A 17,825-nucleotide genomic window follows, 5' to 3' on the forward strand; every position below is an offset into this window, starting at 1 on the left:
CCTTCTGCTACCACAGGAATCCGAATATTAAGGACCAAAAGAAGTAACCTGCGGAGGAGGCTAATATGCAATTTTTGTTATATTTATTTTTTTATTATTTACTTTCAAACATGCTGTACTGCATGTTCCGTCGGTTATTAGTGATTAAAGATAGTTTCTTTTCGACCTTGGTTGTGAGTATTTAACGGGAATAGAATGTTGGGTTTTATGGTCTTTTCTTTGATCTGTCGGAAATCACACTTGCATTTATTCGTGTTTATTCTCACGACTCACAGAAGTTCAAAGCCATGCATTTTATTTTAACGTGAAAGTTAATAGTCATGGGAAAAAAGAATGTACCCTCTTGAATTCCCAGGTACGTGTTATCTTCATGTACCTAGGTAAATGAAACCCAGGCTAATTTCACCGGGCGTCTTTAACACACAAAATGGAGAAATTGCGAAATGAGAAAGCAACTAAGGGGCTCTTCATGTGCGCCCAGTAAAGAAGCTGTCTCAGTTAATGGGAAAAATTTCGTTGTCTGTTTATATGGGAAATTTTGGCCAAGTTGACCGGGATGAAATTCAAGAGAACAAAACCAAAATGACGACATATCAAGTTCCATTGTTCGCGACTATCGTAGCTTTATCGGCATTTGTAACTTTACTAATAAAGGTAATTCGCATACTCCTAAAACGGAAATACATACAAGGCGAAATTACAGTAGAACCCCGGTAGCTCAAACTCGGATAAGTAGAGAACCCTGCTAACTCGAACAAACTCCAATTTCCCATGGATTTGACACCATTTTCAGTCATTTTCACAGGGTTAACTTGAACTCGGATAACTTATTACTCGAAAACCCTGCTAACTCGAACTAAATTGCGTTTACCTTGATCAAAATTTGGGTCAAATTTACCCCGATAACTCGAATTCCGGTTCTTGCAAAACGCCACGGTTGCCCATTGATTAGAGCAACGAACAGATCGCGTATTTGACAGCGATTTTCCACTCTTATCACTAGGGGTAGTTGACACTAAAAGTGCCCCCGGTCTTTTGATCTTATCTGATTCGAATAAAATCGAGACTTGTTAATTTATTTAAATTGCTAAACTGTAGCTTGCGGGTTTAGTGTATATATACGAGGTTGAGAGGCTATCGCATCTGGGTACTGGGTGAGGCATTGATTGGCAGTGAGAAGTTGGTTGAAGATAGCTCGATTTTATTCTAAAATATTTATTTATCTTTCAATTTTAAAATACTAAACTGTAACAATTTTTTAACGTGGCAGTCGAGTTTTTGAGCTTTAGCAAGGTGAGAATATTTGTTTGGATTTTGTTGCCATCGAAATAGACTACAAAGCTTGCTACTGTAGAGCAAGCTGGTTACGATTGCTGGATTGAAAGATTGCAAAAGCTCAAAAACTCGACTGCCACGTTAAGGTTACCGTATACCTTCAGGGCTGTCTCACTTCAAAAAACTGTAGCGCGTCCAGGTTGAATTGTAGATATATGAAACCCTATATTAAATTAAAGCTCATAGAACTGGCTATCTAAATATTTCATCCATTTTGTCATAAAATAAATTGTTGAATTTTTTATGAGGTCTAAATACGAAAGTCGGAATCGTCTATTGAAAGCTTTAACTTACAACGAATTTTAAAATTCGCAAATTTGATTTGTTCGAGGGTTTCCGCTCCCAAAGTGCTATTGAAAAAAACGTGTCGGCGTTTTGTCGTATTCGATTACAGTAAAAAGTTACAGGGCATTTTCGAAGAAGAGCTAAAAAAAACATGGATTGATCGTACAGAAAAGCCTCTCAACGCATAAGTTTTTATAAATAAAACAATCGCTGACGACACGTTTTTTGTTGCTGACATATTGAAGTAATTCCTCTGAAAATTTGAAGTCAATTGAACAAAATCCCTTGGAGTTTTAGCTATGAGTATGATGCGAAAAATATAATAACTGCCCGCAAACACGTTCTCAGACGACCGAGCCAATCAGTGCTTGGTTTGTTTTTTCCGGTCACCTCCTGGGGGAAATGTTCACGCAATTCAATCTTCGGACTCTTCGCACAAAGCCTCGAATTTCTACAAGAAGTGCAGCGACCGAATACAAAGTCCTGACTAAAAGATCAATCGTTTTCATCAAGTATCGCTTTAGGTGTTTATTCCCGGCCGACAAAAGCTTAGATTATTATGTGATTATAATTACATGCGAGTCTGCCGATGTCACGTTGGCTCTTCGGTTGACACATTCTAATTTATAGCTTTATTACACTTAGCGGACTAAAAAGTTGAAAGAATACGTTTTTGTCGGTAACTCGCGTGCGTTTCAAGTTTTATAAATAATTTTTGTTGGTATATCGGATATAAACTTAAAATCTTTCATCCGGCTTGGGAAAAAAATCACCCCTTAAAGGTATAACGGTATACATCTCGCTCGAATCTCGCCAAATTTATGATCCGCAACATGTGCGAGGTGAGAATTGAGGAGTTGTGAGGACACGTAATCCGGGAACCCATAGCGGGCAAGTTCTATTGTTACGTCATCATTACCCGAGAACGCCTTACGGGCAAGCGCTGTTGTACGTCATCATTACCCGATACTATTTGCAGGCAAACCCTATTGTTATGTCATCATTACCCGAGACTAGCTTGCGCGCTCACTTCAACCAAGTCGAGATTTTTCCTGGCTTCTGACTGTATGCACTGTATTTCCCCGTGTATTCCCTCTGTATTTTCCTTCTGTAACTACTTATACGTGGGGACCACTATAAGATATAATGCCTCCTCGGGCTTTGGCCTCTGGGCCAAAGCCCTGCGGGGGCAATAAGAATGTATGATCATGTTTCTGACGAGATAAGTTCATTTTTAGCAAATGAAAGATCATTGCAGTAATGTACTCAACTTAAGCAATTGAGAAAAGCAAGCCTAAAAAAAATCAGGCTTGAACGGGAATCGAACCCATGACCTCTGGATACTAGTGCAGCGCTCTAACCAACTGGGAGCTGGTCACTTGTGAGTTCGTAATATACCCGTACTTGCACCGTACTGTATACTGAAGTGCTGAAACATCGGTATGTTATCAATTATACCATGCCATAGAAAAAAAAAGCCAATCAGAATACAGGAAAGCCGTTGTATATTCGACGGTATTCAACCCAACCTTCCCATCGTGCGCTGCGATTGTATTCTCGACGAAATTTCTATGGCATGGTATAAAATAGTTACACAACACTTTCTCGTGGTATACTATGGAATATCCCACTTGTCACTTGTCGTGTGTATACCGAGAAAATACAAGTGACTCGTGGGATATTCCATAGTATACCACTCGAAAGTGTTGCATAGCTATTATTTACTAACATGGCGAATTTCCCGCTAACTCGAACTGTTTTTTTTTCGTTTCCCTTCAGAGTTAGTGTTACAGGGGTTCTACTGTATGCCATTCTGACCACCCAGTTGCGAAAGCGAAGATATTTTCTCAAAGAAGTGTCATCCTGGTAACCGGGCTGGAGTGTTCATATGGGATAATTTTCATCCCGTTTGCCGAGATCTCGGTTTCTACAACCGAAATCTCGGTAGCAGGGCTGGTCTGCCTTCTCATATATGAACAGTACATCAAATGTTTACAAGGGCATAGGGGAGACGCGAGATCTCAGTAACCGGGCCAGCCCGGTCAACCGGGCTCTTATGAAGAGGCGTGGGATACAACAATAAACTATCAACAATCTGGTCCATTCTCGTCCCCATAGCCCTTTCGTTTCTCTTAGCCGGCTGGGCCTTGGCACGACAAAGGGCTCTGGGCCGAGGGGGATATAGGATTTTTGAATTAATTCGAATTTTTTGGATTGGCTGTTTGGAACAAAGAATTCCTAAAAGGAAGTCAAAAAACGTAACGACTCTCTCATACATTCTTTTGAAACATCATGACTGCATACATGAAGACCGGAAGTCCTAAAATCTAGGACTGGAAATCCAGTGTCCCCAGAGCCCTACGTTTTCTCGTGCCAAGGCCCAACCAGCTAAGAGAAACGAAAGGGCCATGGGGACGAGAATGCAATCTGGTCAAGGGAACGTTAACAGAATGACTTTGGTTTCGGTACAAAAGGAATTTAGAATCTTGGTACAAACCTATCTAGTAACGTCAAGTACGCCAATCCAACAACAACTAAAATTAACTACATTACAGAACAGGCCGTAAAATAATTAAAAATAAATAATTTATTTCGTACGCATTCGTAAGGCTGCTAATTAATTACAATACAGCATTTTAGTGTCAACAACGACTACAACAACAACAAACACAGTAGTAGCAGCAACAGCAACTACTAAATAAGTATAAAAATGTAAATATAAAAGCTGCAGGAAATACAAAAATGTAAGAAAATTGATTGATTTAAATATAATAGTAGTTGTATCAGAAACCACATAGCTTGTAGCAAATTTTGATCTTCATAAATACACGATACGAATAAATTTCAGCACCAAAATCAAAAGGTTTGAAAAGCAATGTTTGTCTATGTGTGGAAAACCTATGGCATAAGTGCGTTTTTTTTTAAACCCATGGGCGTTCTATTAATGCGCAGCTTAATTTTTTGCACTAAGTTGTAAGCCCTTACCTTACTATACAAAATGACGTAAGTTGTGTTTGCTGTGATGTTATATGACGTCAAATGACGTCATTAGAGCCGCCCTCTTGGACTTACCATCTTGGATTTCTCTATTTTCTTACAAAGTCAGAAAATAACGGAAATTGATGGAAAATCAAGCCAGAATGCTAATGAATGTAAAATTAAACATTTTTTGCATTTCTGTTTTAAAAAAAAACTAGACAAATTAAGAACGATATCGAAAATTGATGATGTTTAGCAAGACCTGGTTAAATCATGGACACATCTCGCGTTCTTACTTAACGTAAGGTCTATGAACTACAATTAACTCAATTTTAATCTTTAACGGCTCCCGCCAATTTAAATTTAAATTTATTTATCGTAACTAATCTACACTAACCTTTACAAACTTCCTTACTTTTTTTGCGATTTTCTGCTTATAATTTGTAAATATTATTTTTGAATACAGTTGAATCTCGATAACTCGAACCCTCAATAACTCGAACCTCCCGCTAATTTCCAATTCCCCTCCAGGTTGTTTTCGTACTGATTTTACCCTCGATAACTCGAACTCCCGATATCTCGAACCTTTTTCGATTTCCCTTGAAGGTTTGAGTTATTGGGATTCAACTGTACTTCTTCCGTTTCGCATTGTTTTTCTTAGGACACCCAGCAAGGTAAGCTCTCTATAAGAACTTCATTGACTCCGAGCTGTGATGACGTCCACCTGAGCACTTGCCGTGTTCACCGACGTTCATCGTGTTCACATCACACCTGCTGATTTTCGTTTGTAATAAGTGTGTCATAGTAATGTGTAGGTAATGGATCAGCGTACTCATAGTTCTGTGGGATAGGAGCCTGCAAAGGCAAACAGAACGATATGTCAGTTTGAAAGCTAACTCCTCCTTGGGTGATCTCCGCCGCGCGCGTCTTACAAGGCAGAACACAGGATGTATACCTGCATGGCTGATGGGCAGTCTGGTTTGACATCCCTGCATCAATAGATTGATCACATCCCTCTATTTTCTCGTATTTTGCGGTGCGATATTGATAGTTAATTAACCCTCGGAGTCGTACCCTTTCCGTATGACTGCAAATGTAATCGCGAGTTTTTCGTCTTTTTGACAATGCCAGTTACTGTTGCTTTATCGGTTGTATCTAGGAATGGATTTTCACTTTTGCTTTGGGTTCCTATCGGTTGACTCCCTTGCCTTGATATTGATAAGTGCACTGGGGCCTTAACGCGGAATCTTACACATTGTTAATGGCAAAATTTTAAAGAAATGTATACTTACTTGAAGTACAACACGATCCCTCAAGAGTACTTCATATAACACTTCATTACATCCCCCACGGCGCCATTTTCTGAGGAGAAAAAAAAAATAAAAACCACTAAAGCCCGTCTGTACATGTACTTCTTACTTTTATTTTGAAGTGTCTTTGATTAGTGCTCTTCACGAAGCTCTTAAAACACCTTTGACACCTTGATAAAGATCTACATGCATTTTTCAGCCATTACACGTGAATGTTAAAAAACACTGCTTAATTAGCCGCATTTATTCACCAACAAGTACGCTGCCACTTTTAAAACTGACTTCAATGATGCATACACAAAACAAAAGACCTCTTTGGTACTACATTAGTTGCTCCATAAGTTAAACTGCAAAGATTTACATGTACAAAGAAATTAAGAGAAATAATGGACAACCAAAACAACTAACAATCATCTGAAATCCAAGGCTTTGATCAACTTTCACTGTTTTCTGAAATAATTGAAAAGACTACAACAAATTGCAACATTAACTACGCAGCCTACTGGAATGAGGAGGCATGATTTTAGGATCGAAAAGAGTTTTATTCCGTGGAAACGCCTTGTTAAATAACTCATTCTTATCTAGTGGTGGGAACTTCTCTGGAAAACACGCCCCAGCCATTGTTGATTGTTACGACGTTGGCTCATGTCAAACAACCAAGCACAGTGTACCAGGAATCTCGCTGACCAATATATAATAAAATAAATATACTTTTCTTTTTAATAAGCAGGAGCAAAACCAGAAGAAGAGAACACATGGCTTGTCTATTAAATAAGTGTGCAAAAGGCAAGTTCTTTTCAAAGCGTGGTTCACACATGCGACGTTTAACGCAAACGCAGCTGAAATACAGCCAAAACACGCGTGAACTAGGTCACCACAATTTAAGCAAACGCAAGGAATAGAGAAATGTCCATTTTCTTGCAACTGGCTTGCATTTGCATTTGTCTCACGTGTGAACATTGCCAACGAAAATGCAAGCGAAAATGCAAGCGCAAATGCAAGCATGCGATGCGTGACTTGTCCGCCATCTTGGAAAAAAAGACTTCAAATGCGTCTGCGTTTTTTACGTTTCTTGCGTTTGTGTTGTACGCGTGAACGTCGCTTGCATTTGCATTTGCGTTTGCGTCGCACCTGTGGATCTTATGTTCAGTGCTAGTGGAATTTTTGGAGATGAAATAACGCCAAAGAAAAAATCCGTTGAGCAGTCCGGCACACACGGACTTCTAACGTGCATAATCGTACACTTGGTACCAGTTCCATGTTTTATCGAATTCTAATTGGCTAATTACACTACTTTTATTTGCTGGGATTACGTTTGTCAACTCGCCAGATGCCACCGCTTTGGGTTTACTGTGATAAACATTAATCACCCTGGATCAACAAAAATTCCTTCATACCTAATCACGTACACAGCAAACAGAGCCATACAGCCCACCGCCACTGATACTGTGATCAAAGCAATTTGCTTGCTACTCAGTTCTCCTCCATTTTGTGACGAAGTTATGATATCTAGAAGACAGGATATTACCATGTTCAGTACAGTCGAATCCCAGTAACTCGAACCTTCAAGGGAAATCGAAAAAGGTTCGAGATATCGGGAGTTCGTGTTATCGAGGGTAAAATTAGTAAGAAAACAACCTGAAAGGGAATCGAAAAAGATTCGAGTTAGCGGGAGTTCGAGTTACTGAGGGTTCGAGTTATCGGGATTCAACTGTTATTATAGATGAGTTTCATTTTTCCTTTTCACGCACTGTTCTCGCCTTGGGATTAACCACACCCTTCGCAACACTTTTACAAAATTTAATACAAATCATGAACATAAAAAAATGTACAATTATAAGGCAAATGCACATTTTTTGAGTTGATCCTTTAAGTGAAGCTAAAAACAAAACTTAAAAATAATCCCATCTGTGAACTCAGATTTTTTTCTGAGTTCTTCTCTCATAAACACATGTCATTCCATTAAAATTAATGCAAGGTTAAACAAACATATTTCATTTAGAAAAATAACATTACCCTGTAATTAAATTCTGAGTGAGATAAAACATTCTCAGAAAATTTTCTAGCACCCAGCATAGATCCCATGACTTTCACATGTATTGGTTGGACTTACTCAGAAAATTAACTGAGCATCAATTCAAATGTTTAACTCACGACCTTTCAGATATAAACTGGACGCTTTGAAAACTGTGCTATGGAGTCATTCAGCCCACGTCTCACATGTATAACCTTGTTTTTCATCGTTGCTTACCACAAGCTCGTCTCTCATACCTCAGTCTTGGTTTGACTCCCATGGTGGCCCAGGGGGGAGGGGGTGGGTGGGTGTACTCCGGCTTGTAAATGATGGAGATGATCGAATGGAGGCAAAACTCAGGACCCAACAAGAAACCCTAAGTCTTCCGAAAAAATTACCCAAAAAAATCCCTGGACAAAAATAACCCCCCAAAAAATCCCTTGTCAAATTACCCCTAAATTGCCAGGAGAGTTAATAATATATCACAAAGAAAACCATAAAAAATTGAACGCTTGTGTTTGTTTATTTATCATACCATAAATACGCCAAGGCCACGCCAAGGCACTTAATTAGTTCGTTTTTAATACCCCAAAAATCCCCTTTTTAAATCAAGTCACCCCAAAAAATACTAACCAAATTTTCCAACCCAAAAAAAATCCCAGAATCGAAAATTTCAAACCCAAAAAAATCCTTCGATCATCCCCGTCATTTACAAGCCGGAGTACCCCTCCTGGACATGGTGGCCTCAGAAAGTTTTCTGAATAAAGTTGACTCAAGACCATGTCTTCATCTAATGTAACAGTTATTCTTTACATAAATGTACCACATCCCCCCCCCCCCCCAGCCTCTTCGCTCACCTTTGACCTCCTTGACAGGGTATTGTTCACTGGGTGAACTGCATTTACCCTCTTTATTACACATCTGTATGTAAACACTGTATCTGTCGGCAGAGTTAAGTCCTTGTAAAACTGTTCTGTTAGATGTTGCATCCACGTGATAACTACAGTTTGGAAGTGACCCCAGGCTGAAAAGATGGTGTCTGCAGTAAACAATGTAGTGGCCAGGAGTGCCATGCCATGAAACATTGTCTGCCAACTAAAAAAAAAAAACAACATTCGTTTTGAAAGGTTATTATAGTCACAGCTATATGCCAACCCTAAAAAGGTACATAAAAGTAAAGCAATGGACTATCTGGTTGGCAAATTTTTCATGCAATTTCACGTCAAAATGGTTTCAGACAAAAAAGTACACATGCATTTATAAACTAGTTTGATATCATCCAGACTTGAAATTAATATTTTAACAGAAACATAAGTTTGCAGACAAAACGGATGTCTGGGTTTTCACCAGCATGATAATAAATAACCACTGACAGCATAATCTATTACATTGGCTGTCACATGGTTGGTATATAAAAAAATGCTCAATTCCAACACCTTAATAATAATAATAATAATAATAATAATAATAATAATAATAATAATAATAATAATAATTTTTATATAAAAATTAAATAAAAACTTTATTAACCAATTTCTAAAAGAATTACAATGATTTGACTATTCGAATAAGAACTTTATATATAAACATATTATTTACATAATAATAAAAACAGTGTCTTTAAAAATGTAGAAAAATAGTAAAAACGACTTCGAGAGCAATAATAAAAGAAGAACTATATATTAAAAAAAAAATTATTCGATCTAAATTGCAGTACGAGAATTCTCTACTTGAAAGTCCATATCATAAATGTCAATGTTCCTGTTTCTCTTTACAGTTCTTGATCCCCTTAGGCAAATTAAGGCGGATCGGAGGATCGCAAATGAGACTTTTGATCTGATCCAAGACACCGTTGTTGCGTAATCCTCCCCTTTCTTTGCGGCGATTAATTCTGCAAGCCTACTGTGATACCTCTTGCACTCCTCGCCCATTCCTCCGGTGGATGTAAACACCAATGGAGTGAAAGTTCCCTGTTCTACTTGAAGAACCCTGTCTGCGTAAGCCCTCTTCTTCTCATTCTCATGGTTACGGTATATCTGCTTGGGGGTTTGGTCCTTGTAGGAATCCGCGTTGGGGTGACACACCCTCACATCAAAGAACGCGGATCTCTGCTTCTCCCAAAACCCCCGGGCATGTATATCTAGGCGAGCATCTGGCGTTGTGTTAGCGCCGCTTGGTAGCCTCTCTCCAGTCAGCTCTTGAAGGACGGGCTCTATTTCGACATCATTACAGACCATCTTAAGCAAATCAGCCTCGAGGTCACGGAGTTCATTATGGCGCTGAATTATGAATCCGCCTCTCCTACAAATCATTGCATGATCGATTGTAAAGGCGTCACCGCACACGCACACTGTCGGCTTGTCGTCAATTTCCCAGTCGTACCTGAGCTTTACAGCATCTCGGAACTCGCCTTTATGCAGGTTGTAGCCCATGTCCTTTAATGGGAGGACCGTGAGCCAGTTAGAAGCACCTTTCTCGGTTGCGAGATCAATGGCTCGTTGTGTCTTCTGAGGTAGAGACTCCCTGACATTGCCAAGCCTAGTCTGAAGCGCTTCGTTGGTTTCTCTTCGCACGCACTGCTGTAGTGTCTTGACAGCAGTATCAGCCGGTGTTTCATGATCCTGTGCGATTATTTTCTCGACTAGGGGCGCTGTGATCTTGGTTGACCCCTTGAATTGGGACGCTGCATCCTGGCTTGGATTAATAAGTCCAAGCCCCCCTAGCCGCACTGGAAGTGCCACTAGGTCCCTCTCTTCTTTTGTGCAGTGGTGATCAGTGATTGATGGTATTAGTACATCTGCAATAGCGCGCTCCAGGGGCTCCAATAGATCTTCTATATCAGGAAGTGTTCTGAGAAAATATGTCCAGCGGTGGCGTAGTCCGAAGGTGAATGCCGCATAGCACGCCTGTGGGTTTGATGTGGCATACTCGGCTAGCTTTACCACCTGGCTCACCCACTCCTCAACCTTTCCATCGACATACTCTATATAATAATAATAATAATAATAATAATAATAATAATAATAATAATAATAATAATAATAATAATAATAATAATAATAATAATAATAATAATAATTGGAGTACTTGGAGCTATCAAAAAGGGACTAGAGAGTTATATTGGAAGAATCCCCGGCCAAATAAGCATCAGTGAACTACAAAAGATAACCTTGCTGGGTACCGCGCATATTTTGAGGAGGGTGTTGTCAAGCTAAAAACTGGCTACCCTTTAGTGCCCCAGGACCATGGTTTGGTCTCGGCGCTAAGGACTTTAAGCAAACATTACGTAAGGAACATAATAATAATAATAATAATAATAACATTTATTTAACCTCGGTTTGATGGGGCTTAAAATTCTTTAGGACCTTAAACATGTGGTGGAAAGAAGAAGCCTTATGCAATTTAGCTTAATTTTTATATAATAAAATTCAGCCTAATACAATAGACCTCAGTAAGAGGAGTTTGTGGGTTTTTTTATTCCCCAGAGCCTTGTAATGATGTCTATTGTTTTAGGCTGAATTTTAAAATATCGAAATTGGGTTATTTGCACAACATGAGTCAGGCACTGTCCAAAATTAATAGTTTTCCCAAAAGATAATTCCTGATCTGCCTTTAAAGCATTCTGCTAGCCCAAGATTTCATTTTATCTTTTCAATCCATGTAGGGTAACTATTGTTCTCTTGACATATTCAAGTTCCATAAGATGAATTTCCCCTTGGTAATTAAAGTATCCGGGGGAAAACCAGTCACACTTCAAAATTTCAGTTTCCCTTGCCAACAAGTCAAAATTCTTTAGGACAAAAGTGCAAAGTATGACCACAGCTTTTACGCTACATCTTCTGCTTGAATTATGACTCAACATATACTATTTACTTTACTTTACCTAATCTGCAGTTAAAATATGAATTCTTTCATATACTTCATGTCATTTTATTCTTTCACACTGACAGGAAAATAGGAACTCACAGTACTAGTTGACCTCGTCCCCTAGAGAATCACAATACCAACACGGTATTGCAGAGGTCACAGGTTCAAATCCCATTGAAGCCCTTAATTTAGGCCTCTTTCTTTGCAATTTCTTTACTGAATTGCAAGTTGACACTGCAAGGGTGGTTTTTACTTTTCAACATATAAATCATGTTATAACTTTTCGTTTGCTTGTGTTATACTTTTCTGCACCCATGTTAACTACAGGAAAGCTGCAGTCTCATTTTGCCCTCGGCATTGTGTTGCCCTCTCTGCCCCTCTCCCAGCCCTCCCAGCCCTCCAATCCCCCCTCTCTGGAAATTCCAGTTAAGCCCCATACTTTCCTTTAAAAATTCTGGCTTTTGAGGCCTCTACTCCTTTGGAATTTCCAATTTCCAGACATTCCATGGGATGGATATGGATATTTTCTGCAACTGTACACGTATTCAGCTTTTTGTTTGTTTGTTTGTTCAAGTGTACAATTTACAATCTTATTACCAATGTGCATGTGCTGTAAAATATTAATATTTATTAAAAAACTTGCAATGGTATATTGCAATTCCTGCATTTTGATTGGCTGACAATCAATGGTTTATGAGCTCATATACCACTGACTACCAATGTGATAGCCGATACTCGTCAACGAAAACAGCGGGGGAGCTCAAAAATTGCAATCCTTTGGGCGTTTTTAATAAAACAATTATTCCACTCGCACTTGTTGGATATGAGATCGTTATAGCCAACTCAACGCTACGCGCCTCGTTGACTATCTACCATCTCATATTCAATGTGCGCAAGTAGAATAATTGTTAAACATTACTGTGAGATACGAACCTTCCATTCCACTGTGACATTCCTCAATGCTGGATTACCAGGAAAAGTCACAGACTGGTCCTTTAGCACCTTGGATGGAGTATCTGGCTCTAAAATGAAAATTGCTGTTAGTAAATTAATATTAAATAAACCAAGGTTTCTTGTAAAACTTTATGTACAAGTAGAAACAGTTCAAAAGTGAAATATTAACATATTACAGTTTAAGTCAAAACAATCAAGCAGTTAATCAATAATTGAATGATTGATTGATTGATTGATTGATTGGTTGATTGATTGATTGAAAAAAAAATACAAGACAGAGATTTTTAAATAATTAGTACACCTAAACCTCTCTAACAGATATCTGATTATGAGTGGATGCCCCTGCTAAGCAGACAATAGACCTTATTCGTATTCTCGGTATTGGACTGGAACTAGCTTGCAATGGAGGCTAATGCGGGTAATCTTTTCAAATGCAAATGACATGAAGCTGTTTTTAATGATATTCCCCTAAATGAGCCTCCATTGCAAGCTAGTTCCAGTCCAATACCGAGAATACGAATATGGTCTATTGTCCTGGTGTCATACATGTATGTCCACATTGACAAATGAATCTAAGTTTTGGCCGTACATGCATGCTTACAAATCCATTTTAATTTATTCATGCGATGTCAATCAGAATGCAAAGGCCTTCCAAGGGTGGTAGCCGTGTTGCAATGTTGCATGTTTCTGAGGACCCATGTCGCCTAGCCAACACCTGTAAATGTTGCTGTCATTTATCCCCCTATTGTGTTTATATCACATTGTGTCACTGTTGCATTTCAGTGTTGTAATGATGTCTCTTGTCACTGTTAAAATGTTCCTGTGTCGCCAGTATTCAGGGTCATGTCGCTTGTCGTTTTTTCCCCTTGGAAGGCCTCAATGCATATCACTGTAACAATACGTACGCCCAGCTGGTGTTTTCACAATACATGGTCCTTGAACTTCACTTGGAGCAGTCCTCACTCCTTCTTTACTAACAAATCTGACCATAAAGTAAATGTAATACTCCACAAACGCTTCCAGATGTGTGAGTAGGGTAAACTCTGTTTTGTTCCTTATAACCTTGGTCTAGTATAAGAGAACAAACGAAAATAGTAATTAGGCTTAAAGTAGAATTATGTTTTAATCGCGGGGTTCACATCCATATCTAGTGTAGAGGTTATAAAGTTGTATGTAGCTTCTACATTGTACTCAACCTCAAACTCATTTAGAAAGAAAGTTCTGTATCAAAACTACATGTAAAATAATGTAAGATATGGGGTGTTCACGAACTGGATGCATTGATCCTTGTGGCACTCGTAACTATTTACCAATTTTAAACATAATTTTTAATACTAATGCCTGGTGGAAACAAACCTCATTTTCCATTTCATTTTCTGCGTGATACAGTATTGTATACTCGATTTTTGTGCTGTACTTCCAGGAATCCCTGGCTGTCCAACTAACTCGTAATTCCCCTTCTTTATCAGTAGTTTTTACATTGAAAGACAAAGGAGGTAATGGGGTGGCTGAAAGGAAAGACAAAAAAATGGGAAAGTATTAAAAAAAATGACAAACAGACATCCAGGCTTTTGTTTGAAAGGTAAAATATATGACACTCAAACATTAGATAGTAACTGCAAGAAGTAAATTGTTATAGTATGACAAAGATTACAACGTGGGATGGAAGTGCTTTATTTGGATCAGTATACATAATTGAAGGGCTCGGTGCAAAAAGGGCAGGAGTGATTTTTGTCAAAAATGAACCTTGCCAAAACAACTCCAAAATTTGCGTGCAGGTTTGTTTACATAAGTGAAACATTGTAATGGATTTATTTTCGCCGGCTTCTGCCCCGTTTCTGAGAATTAACATATGCAAAAACCTAGGTTTTTTAGTCCACATCTTTAATAGCTTCTTTAATTTAAATAGAACAAAGGAACTTCGAAAAATGCCGACTTGAAAATCCGAACTTTTGCATACGTTATTTCTTGAAAACCAAGCTGAAACCCGCAGAAATAAATATAGGACAAAGATTCAAATATGAAAACAAACACACATGCAAAATGGCGAGTGATTTTGTCAATATCCATTTTTCACAAAAATCCCTCCCACCCTTTTTGCACTGAGGCCTTCAATTGTCATGTACATTTTAGCTTATAAGTTAAGTCAAAAGCTCAGAAGGTAAATAAAGTCATATCCGATAGCCTGAAGTACTGTACATATATGTAATGGATTTAATTATCACAATTTAAGTTGCTGAAAGGCAAGATAATTTTCTTAAATTTTAATCAGGAGATGAAGAAAGGCCTTTAGGCTAGCAGACAATACAATAGGGTTAACTTGCCAAAAGGATAACCTCACTGTATGAGGGAAGATGGGAGGTGTGGTGGCCTAATGAATAGCGTGCTGGGCACTGGGCACCAAAACGTGGGCGGGCTGGGGGGGGGGGGGGGTCCCCCATCAACACTACCACCACCACCTCCTCCACCACCTATGGAATTCTCCTCGATGCATGTTCATTACCTGAATAGCTATCAATGAATGGTAGATATCTCCAGCTGGTTGCACTACCAACGTCATTTGTGGCAACCACAGATATTGTGTAGTTACATGATTTCTGACATAGAGAATCAAAATCCTGTTTGTTTAGCAAGACACAGAAGAAATCTTTGTTTGTGCTAAGCACATATACACGTCCACAGTCTGGATTACTGCTCCATTTGCAAGCACCATTATTTGATGCATAGGAGTCATTCAGACACAACTTGACCGAGTAATTGACTGGTAAACCTCCAGTAAATCTTGATGCCGACCAATACACACGGTATTCTCTGTAAAGGTCCATAACACCAACCACACTCCATCTCAAGTTGCGTGGAGGACTAGGAGGCTCTGTGGAGCAACAAAGAAAATGCATTTTAAACCATGAAGTTACTGTTTTCAGAGTGAGTATAAAAAAGGTAGTAGGGCCAAGGGGGAAGCTTGAAGAGGTTGACGAAGGGGATTTTCTTGATAGATAATAATTATAATTGCAATCTTTGATCAATGTTTATTTATAACTGATGTACATGCACAAAATGATAAAGAAAATGATATTTTTGACTGCAAAATCAAATCATATTCTAGAAAAGTTTGAATGCTGCCAAAATGTCAATTAAGTAAACATTAATATTATAAACAAGAAAAACAACACTAATTCTCAATGTCAAATAGTGGTACATTAAGAAACTTGGCCTGAATAAAACAGCTCACTACAGTTAAATTCCAATAACCTTTAAGGGAAATGTAAACAGCTTTGAGTTTTTGGTGATTTAAGTTATTGAGGGTTAAATTAGCAAGGAAATGACCTGGAGGGAAATAAAAAAGGGTTTCAGTTAGCAAGAGGTTCGAGTTATTGAGGGTTCCAGTTTAATATCAAAATTCGATTAATTATCTGCCTCAGCCTTTGGCTTGGGCAAGTACTTGATCTTGTCTGCTCGTTACTGACAAACAACCTTTTTGATTTACTGTATTTTGTTCAACCTGTGGCAATTCAGTGTCCTCTTTTGAAAAGTGTTTTGAATTTGTTTTTGTGTGTGCATGGCCTGTCCATGATGTGAAGTAGTGTTTGTGTGTGAGTAGGATATTATTTGATGAATACTTAGTGTTTGCCCCCTTGTGTATGCATGGGACTTAATTACGAGAGGTTCAAGTCCTCCTCCCTGCCACTAGATGGATTGGTTGGGATTTTAACAAGTTTCTGTTCTATTTACAATGTTTCTTTCCTTATTTACAGTGCCTATGATTAGCACAGCAGCGGTTCATACTCTGATACTTAAGCTTAAATAAAGTGATTTTAATTATTTATTTTCATTTTATTTACAATTAAAATGATTTTCCTGAAATAGTTGTGCTTGTATTTTAAAAAAAAAAATTCATAAACCTTCCCAGGAAAAGTCAGACGAAAAACACAAACTCATTGGCGCAGCTGTTCAAACTTCAATGCCGCAGACTGGCAGATAGATATCTCACGTATACATGAAAGTACACCTGAAGTACAAAGACATCCGACTGCTAATAAACTCATTATTAGCTTATCTATAGAATAACTTCACAAACATGTACAAGTCCACGGCATACAAAATAAAGTAAACAAACCCTCACCGTGAATATTACTGTTGGAAAAAGACCCATGAACAACGGCCAACAGAGATGAAAACACTGCCACACGGAAAAGTGGAAGAAAACACGATGTCCTCATTTGGGTTGACTGTTCAAAAAACGCCATAAATTCCGATGCATGTCCGAACATATCCTTAATAGATGACTCATGAAAACGCTTTCTGGTTCGATTGAACCAATTTTCACTGGCTCAATTCGGTGTTAACTTTTCTTTTCCGCTTCAATCAAATCAAAAACAAGTACATGTAATAGTTAAATTTGTTCCGCCATCGTGACTTCCTCATGCTCGTTGGTATGTACGTCAAGTATGCATTCTTGTACTGTCCTGAACTTTTCCATGAGGACGCTACGGAGACTGGGAACTAACATCACAAAATCACGGAGAAATGAAGACAACTGACCGACTTCCAGCAGTGTTCAATAAGGATTTCGGAGTGTTTTCAATATTGAAATTCTGGTGAACTTTTTTTTCTTACCGCTGATCAACATAAGATTAGCGTTCATTGCTTTTCGCAAAAGCAAAGATGGCCCAGATGTACGTGACATTTTTCTTCGGGTGGTGGTGTGTGACACTTGACAGCCGTTAGCGTAACGATATAACGCCCGATAACGCCCAGGTATAAGTTAACGCCAAGGTCTGAAATGCAAAAACACCTCACGTTCACGTTTTATGTCACCAGTGTGAACAACATAACATATAGTCCAGTCCCTGAACTCTCTCTTCCGCGCGCCTTTTATAGGGGTTAGACCCAGGCGCGAGAAGGGAGAGTCCAGGATAACTTGCATATGCGCATGCAAGTTTTCCTGGACTCTCTCTTCTCGCGCCTGAGTCCAACCCCTATAAAGGGCGTGCAGAAGAGAAAGTTTAGGGACTGGGCTACATAACATAACGACATAGTTGGAACATGATGCCATAAGCATGACGACATAAGGGGAAGAA

General features: G+C 38.7%; 2 protein-coding genes across 2 annotated transcripts; both read right to left on the reverse strand.

Moving 5' to 3' along the window:
- Positions 1-4,194: 4,194 nt before the first annotated feature.
- Positions 4,195-17,191, reverse strand: LOC144652571 (uncharacterized). Its single transcript, XM_078512627.1, has 9 exons — positions 16,868-17,191; positions 15,248-15,616; positions 14,101-14,252; positions 13,650-13,812; positions 12,724-12,812; positions 8,781-9,018; positions 7,307-7,418; positions 5,892-5,961; positions 4,195-5,454 (listed from the first exon to the last, which is right to left on the reverse strand). Exons 1-9 carry the CDS (start codon positions 17,013-17,015, stop codon positions 5,365-5,367), a joined length of 1,431 nt encoding a protein of 476 aa, XP_078368753.1. The 5' UTR covers positions 17,016-17,191; the 3' UTR covers positions 4,195-5,364.
- LOC144647923 (uncharacterized) lies at positions 9,433-10,903 on the reverse strand. The gene is made up of 2 exons (XM_078507597.1): positions 10,878-10,903; positions 9,433-10,773 (listed from the first exon to the last, which is right to left on the reverse strand). Exons 1-2 carry the CDS (start codon positions 10,901-10,903, stop codon positions 9,627-9,629), a joined length of 1,173 nt encoding a protein of 390 aa, XP_078363723.1. The 3' UTR covers positions 9,433-9,626.
- Positions 17,192-17,825: the final 634 nt, after the last annotated feature.

This window comes from Oculina patagonica, chromosome 4 (assembly GCF_052425735.1).
Source record: "Oculina patagonica isolate OP01 chromosome 4, crgOcupat, whole genome shotgun sequence".
Lineage (NCBI taxonomy): Eukaryota > Metazoa > Cnidaria > Anthozoa > Scleractinia > Oculinidae > Oculina > Oculina patagonica.